Consider the following 14,964-nt stretch of genomic DNA (forward strand, 5'->3'; position numbering starts at 1 on the left):
TTAACCAGTGGTTATTCATAACAACTTTTGCTGTTTCTGTTCTACTGAATAAAATAATATATTTTCTTTGAAACAAAATGGAAAAAAAAATGGTGCCTTTGAAATGTACTTGCTCACGTCTTCTTCTCCGTTTTAAATATTCTTTTGTCTTCTTCAAAGTTTGGAAATTCGTTTTTTTTTCTCGAATACATTTCAAAATTCAATTTGTAGTGTCTTAGCAGTTCTACCTTCTCCTTTTTCTATTGGCTTCCTCGGTCTTCCGAGCATTGTTCGATGTTCTTGCGTGATGAGAATGGAAAGAGATTTTTGTGGGAGAAGAGGTGGAATTGAGTGAGCGGAAAGAGAGGGAAAGGGAGGAGAGAGAGAGAGAGAATAGAGCTAATGGGATTGCAAAGGCGGCGACGGCAGGAGCGGCGGGTGGTGCCGGCGGTGCCAGTGCAGGCGGCGCTCTCTGCTTCGGTTCTTCTGCTACTCGTCGTCCTTTCCTTCCACTTCTCCCTCTCGTCGGCTCCCCTCGCCAACCGGACTTCGCCCGCTCCGGTGCCCACCCGCCACCTCCTGCCTCGCCGGAAGCCCTCGTCCATTTTGGTAACGCTGTCGAAAGATGTCATTTTGTTGGCTTTCTCGTCGGTATTCCTGATTATTTATTGATCGGCAGTTGAAGGATACGATGGAGATGTTGGGGACCGACGCCGGAGATGTCGACATCTTTCTTATTCCAGTGCGTCTCTCTTGTTATTTCTTACCCTGAACCTGAAACTTACGAATTGAGAATTGGATGACTGGTTTTCTCCCAAGATACGATCATTTTTACCTGTTTGAATGATGTGGATTTTTAGAGCGGAGGAGAGAGCCCGGTGAGCAATCTTTGGGGTTCAAAGCTATCTAACGATTTCTATGGATGCAGCAATGCGAGCAGTGAGTTTGCAAGTATGATTTGGTTTCTTTTTCATTATTCCTTTTTGACTTCTATAAGCTTGATGAATTGAATCTGGAGTTGTAATATTTTCCCCCTCCACTTCTGCAGCAGCTGAAGCCAATACTGTTCCAAATAGATATTTGATGATAGCAACAAGCGGAGGGCTAAATCAACAGAGAACTGGGGTGAGCTATATTCCCTCGTTTCTTTATAGCAGCTCTCACGTCTTTATTGATTGGTTCATCTTTTCTGTACATTTTACATTCGTAGAGTAGTTTATTATTAGTACCTATGAAGTTTAATTCCGTGAATCCATAAATATTAGCAGAAATGATGTTTTGTTTTGGTCAAAGAAATTGGACATGGGTAAGTTCCACTAACAACAAATTGAGCTCTATTATCTGTGAAACCACCCTGGACAACTTCATGAGGAGATTGAATAGTCAATCACGCTGAAGAGGAAGGAAATGGATGATAATATTGGCTTATTTCATATTGGAGACGGCTATATTCTACTCTGGTTTGAAAGATCTCCTGTCACTTTAATGTTGAAGTTTGGTGCCCTCTCTTAATCATCTTTTTTAAAGCTTTATTGAGGATATTGTCCATGTTCATATCTAATCAAATAATAATGTATATAAAATTGAATGTAATTAAACTGATTTAAATCTCCACCTTTCTTGATCTCACATAATCTGATGCATATGCTAACTGGTATTTTCTTAGTAACTAGTCTGTTTCAGAATCCCCTAAGTTCTGTTTGTTTATCAATAGGAGTCCTTCCAGTTGAATAATTGTTTCCTAGGAAGCAGCTATACCCATATGATTCTTATATTTCATGAGAGGAAATTATGCTCTAGATGCAGATTGAAACTTAGGCCTCTATCATAATGATTTTGGATGGATGCATGATTTCTGCTTTGCACTTGTAACTCCAGCATCTGTTGTACCAATTATATTATTTTTCTAAATGCATTGCTTTTTGTATGTCTTTCTTTCTACATTTGACAAAGAGATTTGCCAAATGCTATAATAATATCATCTCAAAAGAGCCATTGCTCAACTTATCAATATGCAGCTCTATTTTGACACTAGCCAAATTTTAATCAATTCTTGAATGACAAAACATTTATATAATTATAGGACATCACATTAGGGTTCTAAATCATTGTAAGATGCATCACTTTTTTATTAAAAAAATATTTTTACATTTTTTTGGCATTCAACCAATTTGGCCAAAACTTGGTTTTGTATAAGGGTTGGAGGGTGGAGGGCATTTTAGAAATAAGCAGTCTGGGTAGTAATTTTTGAAAAGGGGTCTTTTCAGAGCAAAATCTGAAACAGGTGCCTTTTTTAGAATTTTATTCAGGTAGGTATAACTCACTGCCAATTGCTGTTGCGTGATAAATGTGATGTTCCAGTTATAATGTTTTTAGTTATACTTTTCTTGTCCCTAGATTGCTAGTTTGCCTATAGACTTAGATTTTCTAGTTTCCAATGTACAATAGTGAAATCATCGCATAAGATTATTGATGATAATTTCTGTGGTTCTTTTTGCAGATAACTGATGCTGTAGTTGCAGCTCGAATTTTGAATGCTACTCTTGTTGTTCCTGTACTTGACCAAAAATCTTTTTGGAAAGACGCTAGGTTTGATTCAAATAGTCTCTATTGCCAAAAGGAAATGTTGTTATCTCTTTTATTCTACATGGTGTTAGCTATTAATAAATTAAGGATCACAAGATATTAATTAAATGAATCAATCAAGTGCCTTGAAACCAAAAGTTAAAACATTTTTTTCTCCTGTGATCTCATGTTACAGTGACTTTAGTAACATCTTTGATGTTGAATGGTTCATTGCGTCTTTGGAGAAGGATGTCAAGATCATCAAGGAACTCCCTGAAATTGGTGGTAAAGTCACTCGGCCCCAGATCATGCGTGTTCCTAGAAAATGCAATGCAAGATGCTATGAGAATCGAGTGCTGCCTGTTCTTATGAAGAAGCATGTGAGTTAATTTTGGTTAGAGTTTCCCCATTTTCTTAAAAAAGAATAACTAATGCATTCATTTCATTTACCTTTTTGTTAAAATAACCATTCACCTATGATCAATTTTTAGAAACAAAAGCAGGCACATAACTATATCTTAGAAAGGTAACTTCACATTAGTTAGAAGGATTCCTAGTCAAAATGATCAAAACTAAACTAGATTGATGTGTTCACATGTAAAATCTTAATTATACTTTACAGTTCTCTTAACTTGTTAATTGAATTGCTAATTGGCAGACACTCATATATGACCTCCTAGGTACGAAAAGTTGAATAACAGTTGCCTTCGTCAGGATAACACCACTTTAATTTCAATTAGACCTTGTTAAGAATATTTAAAACAATAGTGAGCATATATGTAAAAAGGAAGTATGCTGCAATACAACCATCCCAATGTTTATTATAGAACTAAGAAACATTGACTACCACTCTAATTTTCTTGCATTCTAGTAGATTTAAAGACCAGAATTGTTGTGTGAAGGAAACTTAAGTTAGAATGCAATTTACCTAGGTTTCAAGAACTTATTTCTTCTTTTAGTTTTGTTGCACTTGGAATATCATATAGTCTATGCAGAACCACATAGATTATTAAGTGTGCTATCACAGGACTCTTGTTATTGATTATTTGAGCTGGAGTATGTGATACAAGTACAACATTAGAAATGGATTTACTAATATTGGAGCCTTTTTTCCTTTGATCAATGCTTTTATCATTATAGGATTTTTGTATTGCCTTCATAATGAAATAACTATTACATGGGTATCATAGAGTTATACACATGATAAAATCATAAGTTAGAAGTGCTAATGTGAAAATAAACCCACTAGACCAATATCCCTATTAATCTAATACCTCTAACATTCCAACACTTCCTCTCAAATAAGAAGATAGGATTATTTATGGAGCAATGATATGCAGCATGAAAAAATACAGCATGAAATCAACATGACACACTACATGCAGTGGGTCCCACATCTATGCAGTGGGACCCACAGCCATGCAGTTGAGTGTGTCATGTTGGTTTCATGCTATATTTTTTCATGCTGCATATCATTTCTCTTATTTATGTGTATCTTGTTACATACACTAGAAATATAGACTTTGATAAAGAAAACATAGATTATACTATGGTTTAAAATTTCGTACTGTGCTGAGCGGTACAAACGTAATTTATCATTTTGCTCGCCGCTCGATACCAGCATTGGCATTGCAGGCCGCTGTGAACTCGCGACGACCTCCATCGGGTTGTGGAGGCATTGCAATCCTGTGGAGTCCTCCGCCGAGTCATGGGGATTGTCGTGATCTTGAGATGACCTCCGTGGGTCGCGGGGGTGCTGCAATCCCACAGTTTTTTTCTTTCTTTTTTTAAAAATTATTTTATTTATTTTATTTTTAGTTTTTAATATTTAGGTTAGAATTTTTATTTTGAAGATATTTTTAATTAATATATTTTATATTTAAAAATATCAAATCCATATCGACATGGCACGATACAGTACTGAAATTGCATCATTCTAGTCATAAATCAAAACTTTAATATACTTTGAAATTTTAAACCATGGATTATACATGATATTAATGGAAGAGAAAAGAACACTAACAAGTAAGTAAAAAAAAACTTGAGTTAGTGAGTATGCAACCAACAATTCCTTTGACCTTAGATAAGAAAAACTCTAGAAAAAATTGATGGATAAAATAAGTGTTCTACCTTTGATCAACACACAATCATCAAATCGGCACCGTGATAAAAAGAGAGGAGAAAAGAGGAATGATGAAGGTAGATGTTAGGAACTAATTGTAGGAGAAAATTTCTCTTCTAAAGATCACCATATAAGATCTAGACTAAGAATTAATTTATGAAAGCTACAAGCATACCTTACCTTTTTCGTCATATCTTGGTCTTCTTCTTCCTCCTTTCTCCATTGATTGCCTTTTATGGATCAAGTACACAACATATTGAGAGGGAAGAGAGGACCAAGCCTTCATATACATACAAAATCCTAAACAACTTCCTGAATAAAGGGTTATAAGTTGCTACATACACAATGATATATTCCTTACTCCAATTTGATCACATTGTATATAGGAGTTAACACTTTGGGTTCAATTTATCAGCTTTGTTTTAGTTAAAACCAAAGTCAATTATTAATTAATATTAGACACAATGATGGATTTTTTTTTTAATATTCTTCCACTTGTGCAATATTACTTAATAACCTCATACATAAGTGAACACTCATGCTAGTTTGAAAGACAAACTTATGTGATCAAAAAGACATGTTTAAGTAATATGAAACTCTTAAACAATTTAGTCTAATGAAACCGTCAACATGAATAACAATATACCCTTCCAAAATTGCAAAGTCTATTTTCACTATCATTAGTCAAATGTGTGTGTAGTGGCTCAAATGTGATCATAATAACTTTACTACATGATTTTATCTTAATTGGATGAAAATTTTCTCTTGATGTATATGACAAAATAATTTTATGATCTCTCTAAAATCACTAAGATCTATGTAAAACTTTTTGAGAAGTTCAGATATCTCCCTACAACTATTTAAGACATTCCTTCATGACTTTTCTTTGTTTTTTCTAAAATCTTATTAAACAATTGTAGACCTTTTTTAACCATGTGACCAAGGTTCAAAATCTTAATGTTTAGGGAACCATATCGTTTCAGGATTGTGCTAACATTTCAATGTATGATGCTAGTGGCGAATTAAAGGTGGAAGGAGATAAGAAAAAGATAACAACACAATCTTAATTTATTTGACCCGTGTTATAACATGCTAAGGGGTGTTTGAGTGTTGTCATAACACGACATTCATCAAGATAATTGATACAATGACATAAGAGACATTACCTGTACTGAGTAGTATCGGTTTTTGATAATTTAGTAGAAGGATATATTTCAATCGTGCCACTCGGCATGGTATGAGATTTCAAATCATGTATATGAGACATATGACAAATTCACCTTTATGACTTTTCTATAACCAAATCAAAAGTCAACCTTATTCTTTTCTCTAGAACTTTCAAAGAAAACTTTAACTCTCTAAACTTGTATGATTTTTCTACAATTGTATGAAAAGCCAACTTTATGATTTCTCTACAACCTTATGGAAAATCTTTAAAACTAAGGTGCCATTGCCAATTATGCTTAAGTAAAAATTCTTAATCTTAAGATTTCTAATGATTGTTAAATATTAACATACACCTATAGAAATATAAAGATTATCATCACAATTATATAGCCGGTGCACGAAGCTCCCGTCAATGTAGGGTTCTGGGGAAGGTTTATTATATGCAGTCTTATCCTGCATTGCAAGAGGTTATTTTTGCGACTCAAATCTGTGACCACTAAATCACATGGAAGCAACTTTACTGTTGCACCAAGGCTCTCTTAAACCCTAAAAAACTTATTGATTGCTTTATTAAAATAAACTCACTAACCATCTAAATTGTAACACTCCTTGATAAGAAAACATTTGGGCAACCAATTTATATCATGAATAACTATTTTCTCTTTCTTTACTAATCTCCAAGTATAAAAGACTTTTAAGATATTTGGATCCATTTGATCTCCTATTTTCTTTTCAACAAGACAACAAATTTGTGACAATATAGCTTTGGTAGTTTAGAGTTGGAATCATTCACAAGGTAACCTTGGAACAATATTGTTGAGCCATTTTGGCTTGTGTTCTTCCTTTGCATTTTCCCATAAAACTTGATCTCCTATTAACAAATAGGCGTAATCTAAAGTATAATATATGTCATCATAACATTTGAATATGAGTATCCAATCATTTCTTGAAGCTCTACCTTTCTATAATAAGCATGAAAAAGCTTTAATTTCTTCAGACACTTGGAGTCTATATTTGTTATAGTCCAAAACTCCATATTATGATTGCCTCCAAGTTAACTTACAACAAAAGGAATATTAGGTCTTAAATTTCCAACCTCACTGAAATATGGGATGTTTATCAGAAGAGTATTTTCAAAGTCATTACTAGGACATTGACTTAGACTAAAGTTACTACACTTCATAGGAAATGCATAACCAACCTTATATTTTTCATGTTGACCTATTCAATAACACCCTTAATGTAAGTTTTACAAAGAGGCCTAGAGTCTCACAATATCTTTATGATTCTCAATTCCTAAAATAATGGAGGTGTAATCAAATCTTTCGAGTCAAGTGTTGATAAAAGGTTTGCAATCATGTAGAGTTACATATTGTTGCTATACAAAATTATTGACATACAACACAAGAAAGATAAATTTTCTTCCACTAATATCATGATTGATCAGATTTATTTTCTTTAAAACCAATAACAGTTATAATTGGATCAAGATTTATAAATTATTTGGAACATTGGCTCCTCCTAAAATCTATATAGATGGATTTCATTTACAAATTAGATGTTCCCTTTTAGGTATCTAAAGGCCTTCAGTTGTACCATAAACACTACCTCAATTAATTTCATCTATGAAGCTCTAGACGCCCCCACAGGTGTAGATGAGTTGGTACTTGGGTGGCAGAATTGCTGTATTGGGTAAGGGTTGATTCCCATGGGGTTCATTCTCCTGGGATTTATGCCCTTCCACCTAGGAGGTCGCTCGGTACCGTGGTTTACTCTCCTCATTTCGTTGTGGGGCCAGCAATGAGAGGCGCTCGGGGTGAGCGTTATCATCTTTTTGCTGCATCTATGAAGCTCTAGACCAAAAGTGTAAACAAGGTCATACATACCACTTTGAGACATAGATGACGTCTTATCCTTCATTAGACTCTCTTGAGCCCCAAACTACTCAATTTTATTTTTTTCCATTCATAACTCAAAAGGAGTTTGCGATACAAATTTCTGAGAACACAATCTTGAATGTGCATTTGAAGCATCAACCCAAAGGAAACGAGGAAGATTTGATTTAGATATAATGGTTTTTACCATACCTTTAAGTATGTGATTTTGCCTTTTCACTTTCGTTATATACGTGTGTTAGACTATCAAATATAATATAGTGGACAATAGTCCTCCTTAGCAAGTGGCCAATTTATGGCCCAACTATATCATTTCTATCATAATAGTCATCACTATGATTGGGTTGACCAATTCTAATGACATTCTTAGTGTCTTTGTACTTTGGTTTGAAAACACTGAGCATATTTATTTATTTATATTTGGGTTATGGTAACCATATAGAAAAAATCATTAATGGATAAAATAAAATAATTGTTGCATCATGAGTAGATGTTAAAAGAATAAATATGTTGGTTGATGATTTCTAGAAAGTCATTACTTCTCATCTTTATATGTTTTCTTGGTTAAATTACCTCTAATGTAATCAACTCAAGTCTAAAACTTTGAAATTTAGGGTAGATTAAATATTGACTTGATATCTTTTTAGTTTTTTCATAGAGAAGTGCCGTAGGCATTTATAGCAAAATTTTGAAAGGATTATTTTAAATGAAATACAAATTAGATCAGTTTCCATATATTTTTACAAATGATAATCATCATTAGCTAAAATAGTTTAGCAAGTTAACTATCATGCTCAAATTCTAATAGTCCCTTTGAGTTGGACTTCAAATTTTATATCATTTGCAATTTAAAATAATGCTTTAGAAACTTTAGCAGTTGCACCACTTTCAAGCATCCACGTGTTAGGTGTGGCATTAGCCAAATTGAATATAATAGACAAGAGCAAGTCTATTACCTGAATCACTATACTCTGCCTATCCAAGACTTATGTTTATGGTGGTACTATTTAGTATATATCTATAGGCAAAATAATCAATTTATATATTTGTTATGCCACCATTAGTACCTCTGTCTTGTCAGTGTGACTATGAACAGTGTGTTTGTTGTCCTTTGTCCTTGAGAAACATGAGATATAGGTATTTAAAAATATATATAATTTGATTATAGAATAATAAACTTTGTTTGAGAAATAAAGGAAACTCCCATTCTTTTCTATTTCTAATTATGTTCTCTAGACACGCTAATAGATATGGGATCCTTGGAAATTGAGTTTAGATTGATTGTAGGCCATTTTTCAATAAAAACCCTTGTACTACTCATATTATCATATTCTTTTTTGGTTAATCCATATATTAAATTAACAACCTCAAATTTAGTGAGCATAAATATGGTCTTTACAATGCAATAAAAGATCTATGCAATAAATCAGAGGAAGTCTATTTAGGCATACGCTTGAGTATAGAACCTACTAATAGTATAGAGTGAACCTATTAGACTTCCTATTTCATATAATTCCTAGGCTTCTAAAGAATGATCAATAGTATTTTGGTTGGCTTAGATTATCTTAAGGGAAAAAATAATTTTCTCTTTCCATCTTTTATTTACATTAGTGGTTGGAAGTTTTAAAGTTGCTTGATTATTGTGATAAACGTGACTTAATGGTTACTACCAATTCTATATTATGGGCAACCTCTCCTTTGGGCAAAGATCATGATGCATTATAAGTATCCTCCTTATCTAATTCACTATGATAGTGCCAACTTTGGTAGTTGGCTTGAGTATTATCATAATTCCCCCATTTGGCAAGGATTGTGCCATACTAAGTGTCCTACCATGAAGCTAACCATGGGGATAATAATATAGATAATCTATTCCATTTAGGAAAATAAAATTATCTAAATTAAAATACTTAGTGCATTTTTCGATGTAGTGATTTTGGATTGCCAAAAGATGCTATGCATTTCTTGCCATCTCCACAAGGCTTTGGAAACCTAGTGAGGTTACTACGGTAGAGGGAGAATTACCATAGTTTCATTTTGGAGCTCTTCTTCCAGTAGTAGTTGGTGCTAGTCTTCTGGAGGGAGCAAAAATTGTATAATGGCATGTTTGTAACATTGTAAAAACATTGGAGACTAATGGCAGATCAACTTGTCTCTCAATTTGGCGGAGGACTAACATTGTCTGCGGGCTTGCAGAGGATGACCCTTGTGTTGTGATCAAACTGAGCTAAGTGTAGTGGGGATTGCAAATTTGGGGAGAGGGCATGTGCTTTGATTATTGGCCACAAGATCACCTATGGAGTTTTTGCTTCAGAAGGTGGCATTGAGCACACAACATTGTCACAAAAGGTGGAGAATTTAGTCATAGGTCACAGGCTATTCTGATGTTAGCCTCTTATATGGGACCGTTGATAAGGTGATGCCATTTCAATGACTATGCATGCGACCCATGGCGGCTGTGGCTAGGAGAGCATGTGATCACAACTTTGATTGGAGTGGAACGAGAAGTATAAGAAAGAGCGGAAATCAAGTGATGAGGGGAGGCTAGTGGTCTCCCCACGAGGGGAATACTCTTCTAGAAAACTTAACTCTGAAAGAGGATCTCAATACCATATTGAATTTGTGGAAGTTAAATGTTCTATTCACCATTATAATAAAATAAGCATACATATAAGTGTACTTGGGTATATATATATATATAGTCATGATAAAAACATAAACCCAGAAGTAAATGCAGGACTAATCCCACTAAGATTAATTACCATACTAGTCTAATACACAATCATAAACTTGGCGATTACTTGGGTTTTCTATATTTTCTGGCCTAACTTCTTTTTCGTGAAATGCAGGTTGTTAGGCTTATAAAGTTCGACTACAGGCTATCAAACAAGTTGGAGACTGATCTTCAGAAATTGAGATGCAGAGTAAACTATCATGGACTAAAATTCACAGATCAAATACAAATGATGGGTGATTCACTGATTCAAAGAATGAAGGCAAAAAGCAACCACTTTATTGCCCTTCACTTAAGGTAAAACTGAACTGTTTGATATGGTTTTTGATTATTACCTTGGCATTAATCCTTCCATTTTGTTCTTGGATGTTATTGAACCATGGAGCTAGTGACATGATCATTTCGTTGAGTGTGTGTCAGAAAATGAAATGTAAACATTATGTGACACATCTCATGCATACGATCTACAGGTTTGAACCTGATATGCTTGCGTTCTCTGGTTGTTATTATGGTGGAGGGGAAAAGGAAAGAACAGAGTTAGGAGCAATTCGCAAACGGTGGAAAACCTTACATGTTAGTGATTGTTTGTTTGGCATAGTGACTATCAAGTTTTACCTCTTCTTCATTTTCATTTTTCAAGCTCGTTCCACCATATATGTGATGTAGACAAGCAATCCAGAAAAGGAGCGTCGACATGGTAAATGCCCCCTTACACCTGAAGAAGTAGGTCTTATGCTGAGGGCGTTAGGTTTTGGCAAAGATGTACATATATATGTGGCTTCTGGTGAGATATATGGAGGAGAAGAGAGATTAGCACCTCTGAAGGCACTCTTTCCTAATTTTCATTCAAAGGAAACTTTGGCAACCAAGGATGAATTGGCACCTTTCTCATCATATTCATCACGTATGGCTGCACTTGATTTTATCGTTTGTGATGGAAGTGATGTATTTGTGACCAACAACAATGGAAACATGGCTAGGATATTGGCTGGTAGAAGGTAAATTTCACTATGTTGTATGGTTTTATCAGAAAGAAAATTTTAGGCTTTGTAATCACATTTGATGTCCATCTTACAACAGGAGATATTTTGGTCACAAGAGGACCATTAGACCAAATGCCAAGAAACTCTACTCCCTCTTTCTAAACAGAACCGGAATGACTTGGGAGACATTCTCTTCAAAAGTACACACATTTCAGAAAGGATTCATGGGAGAGCCAGACGAGCTTAGACCTGGCAGAGGCGAATTTCATGAGTATCCTTCAGCATGCATTTGTGAGAGATCCAAGAGAGTAACATATTCTAATTCTCATATTCAGAATGAGGCTGGGAGTCATAGCGGGAACGGAACCAGTGAGGACTTAGACTGGATAGACTTTGACTATGGTGAAAATGCACCTCTAGGTAGAGTTTCCCATATTGGAATTGAATCCGAGTATGATGCCATGATCAAGCAAGAGGACCCAGAGTTGGAAGAAATACTTTCAGATTAGAATTGGTTCCTGAAGCTCAAAAATGAATTAAGCTCTTGACATCCTTTTTATCAAGTTCTCTTTGCTCCTAACTCTTGTTCTCTGATCAGAATCTTGCGGTGGCAATGCTTTAAGATTTAAACTTATCATACTTGTCAAAGGAGTTCATGATAGGCAAAAGGTTAGTAGAATTTAAAATCTCGAAGCCTAGAATTTGTATTTATTAAATTTCCTTTTCATGATTTCTCATTGGTTAATATCTTGTTAAACACAAGTTCTTTATGATTTGGATTTGTTATCAGGAGATACAACAAAAATTTTGATTGTACATAAAGGCTTGGGATAGTCTGAAATACACAACTCCCTTCATCTACTTGATCAATCACAACAGTGGTTGCAGCTGTCCAGATTTTGTCAGAGCTACTTGTACATTCGTTTTATTTGTTTTGCAGTTCTGATTTAATGTTGGGACATTTTGTTTATAGTTGCTTGTTTGACAATTTTATTGGTAAATATGTGGGAAATTGGGTGGTGTTACCAAGATGGTTGGGGGATAAAGCATGTAATTGTGAATCATGCGTGTTTACTAGTTGGGACAAGTCGTCAGTTTTTCTGCTTGTAAACAATCAATAAGGTGCTGAGGAAGAAATATCTATTGGCAATATCTATTCTACTGAATTATGTTTGGGGGGTATCTCATTAATAATATTTTTTAAAACAACTTTTTATTGTTGAATAATAGATAATGGGTAAATCTTACACAAATTTTATATCTATTCGTTTCTATTATTCTGTCAATTCTTTTTTTATTAGAAAAATTATATTTCAGATAGTTAATTTTTTTGGAAATTTATTTTCAGTGGGTGAATGAGGACTTCGAAAACTCAGAGCGATAACTAGTATCTATATAAGTGTTTGGTAACTTTACTTGTCACTTAATTTATCCGAAAAAATGGTGTGCAAATCGTGGCCTAACAAAATTTTCTTTTAGATAAAAAAATGAAATCAGATTGACCATCTTTCTATGACTTATATAACTTAAGAAGAGCCTTTGATTTACCTCACTAGAAAACAATGCCATCAAAATTGGAATAATAGAGTGGGGAATTTGATGCTTGGAGGAATAAGGTTGTGTTAGTGCAATTACGCTATGAGTGTGTTGGTGAAATTGAATTTTGGTCAAGGTTGATTAAGTGCAAATTGAATTTTGATATTTGATCAATATATTAGATGCATATTGATGGTTGAGTGAGATGCCAAGTAGATCAAGATTGATTGGATACTTGACAATGGAAAAGTCTAAGTGGGTCACGACTGACTACATACTTGACAGTTGAGAGTACAATAAGGAATTGACAAAGGAAAAGTCCAAATGAGTCACAGTTGATGAACATTTGACAATTGAAGTCCAAGTAACATTATTGATGAAAGTCTTAATAGGTCATGGAGGACCGACCGAATGTTAAGCATGTGAACGAAGTCATGATAGATCACGGATGACCAGATATGAGACATGTGAAGGGAAGTCCTGATAGGTGCTGTGTGAATACCACAAGTGCATGGTCATTGTTGTTAGTAGTAACTTTAGAGTCAATTATGTGATGATTGACTAAGGACTTTTGTATCATATTCTATTATTAATAAAAATAAGATTTTTGATTATTATGCTTACTTTATGTTTGTACCAAATAATTAAGTATAATAATGTCCTTGGGTAGCTAGTTCTAATCTATATCATATTGATTGTTTTGAGTCGATAGTGAGATGATGTAGAGAACACTACTCTAATAATTCCTAGTCAAACATTAATATTTAGGGACTATATTAATGCATTGAGACTAGCATGTAAGTCAACTAAATGACTTGATTTCACAAGTCATGGATATGAGATATCGAGTTGACACATGGGTATACATTAGAGAATGTATACTGAATTGACCTATTATGAGAAAGTTTCATGGATCGTTATATGAGTGTCATAAACTTTCTCAGACTATTGGTATGAATATTCCTTTAACCTGAAATCACTACGGTTCCCTGCATAAGGAGTTATGTACTTTGGTGTTGTCAAACGTCATCCGTAACAGAGTGGACTATAAAGGCAATCACTAGGTATGTAACAAATTATGCGGAGGGATGCGAGTAATGTAGATGAGATCTATCCCTCCAATAAGACGAGAGTGATATCTTAAGGTCTCTTGATAGAGTAGGACCACGAAATGCATGATCATGCTTAAATGAGTCAATATGAGATATTGAGCTCATTCGCTTGAGTGAGTCTACTTGGGGATCAAGAAACATAAAGATTGATAAGAGGATGACACAATCTATGCCTCATTGATCAATCTAGATATCGAGGATAGAAGGACATGGTCATACATTATCATAGTCATGAAGGTTATGTCGGATCTTCGACATTCTTGTCACTTGGGTAGCAATGATGCATTGCTAGATACCACTCATTGCTTATGTTTCTAAAATAGATTTTAGAGATATTGTCAACGTTACGAGAACCTATTGGGTCACACACAAATAATATTCTATTTTGGAGATGGGTTCATTTTAGTTTGATTAAAGGAACAATTAAGCTCATTGGACGACCAAGACTTGAGTTAGACTTAAGTTGGTTAAATTTGAGTTAGACTCAAATTAAACCAAGTTGATGAATAAAGATTGATTCATCATGCATGATTAATGTGGATTAATCATGCATTGAAGAAGAGGAAGTTATCATGCATGATTAATATGATTAATCATGCATTGATGAGAGAATACCAAAAGTCTAAAAACCTTTGGTATTCATGGCTTGGGTATAAAAAGAGTTTTTTTTTTCAAAAGTCATGTTGGATGTTCATCTTCTTCCCTTCTTTTTTTCTTGGCCGAGACATACAAAGAGGGTTACTAGCACAACCAAAGGTTTCTCCAAAAAGTGAGTGTTCGTGTGGATACGCATAGAGGCACGGACACTTGAACGTGCAAGAGATCTGACAAACTTTGAATGAGTGGGATAAGTGAAGGGCACGCAACAAAG

At 34.5% G+C, this 14,964-nt stretch overlaps 1 protein-coding gene across 2 annotated transcripts; it reads left to right on the plus strand.

The window, feature by feature from the left end:
- Positions 1-297: 297 nt before the first annotated feature.
- Positions 298-12,573, plus strand: LOC141813275 (O-fucosyltransferase 16-like). 2 transcript variants are annotated; one of them, XM_074701212.1, is made up of 11 exons: positions 298-588; positions 659-721; positions 840-930; positions 1,028-1,104; positions 2,480-2,568; positions 2,741-2,924; positions 10,578-10,759; positions 10,933-11,035; positions 11,129-11,460; positions 11,543-12,114; positions 12,236-12,573. In XM_074701212.1, exons 1-10 carry the CDS (start codon positions 382-384, stop codon positions 11,952-11,954), a joined length of 1,740 nt encoding a protein of 579 aa, XP_074557313.1. In that variant the 5' UTR covers positions 298-381; the 3' UTR covers positions 11,955-12,114; positions 12,236-12,573. The 2 variants fall into 2 exon arrangements, with proteins under 2 accessions (XP_074557313.1, XP_074557314.1); XM_074701213.1 differs by having other exon boundaries at positions 1,031-1,104.
- Positions 12,574-14,964: the final 2,391 nt, after the last annotated feature.

This window comes from Curcuma longa, chromosome 20 (genome assembly GCF_044706935.1).
Source record: "Curcuma longa cultivar G26 ecotype Majalengka, Jawa Barat chromosome 20, ITB_CL_G26_1.1, whole genome shotgun sequence".
Taxonomy (NCBI): Eukaryota; Viridiplantae; Streptophyta; class Magnoliopsida; order Zingiberales; family Zingiberaceae; genus Curcuma; species Curcuma longa.

Excerpts from the sequence above, each read along its gene's own strand:
- LOC141813275 (XM_074701212.1), top strand. The coding sequence starts at position 382 with ATGGGATTGCAAAGGCGGCGACGGCAGGAGCGGCGGGTGGTGCCGGCG. Across the intron at positions 2,925-10,577 it reads CTGTTCTTATGAAGAAGCAT|GTTGTTAGGCTTATAAAGTT; the intron begins GTGAGTTAATTT and ends CGTGAAATGCAG. Across the intron at positions 10,760-10,932 it reads TTTATTGCCCTTCACTTAAG|GTTTGAACCTGATATGCTTG; the intron begins GTAAAACTGAAC and ends TACGATCTACAG.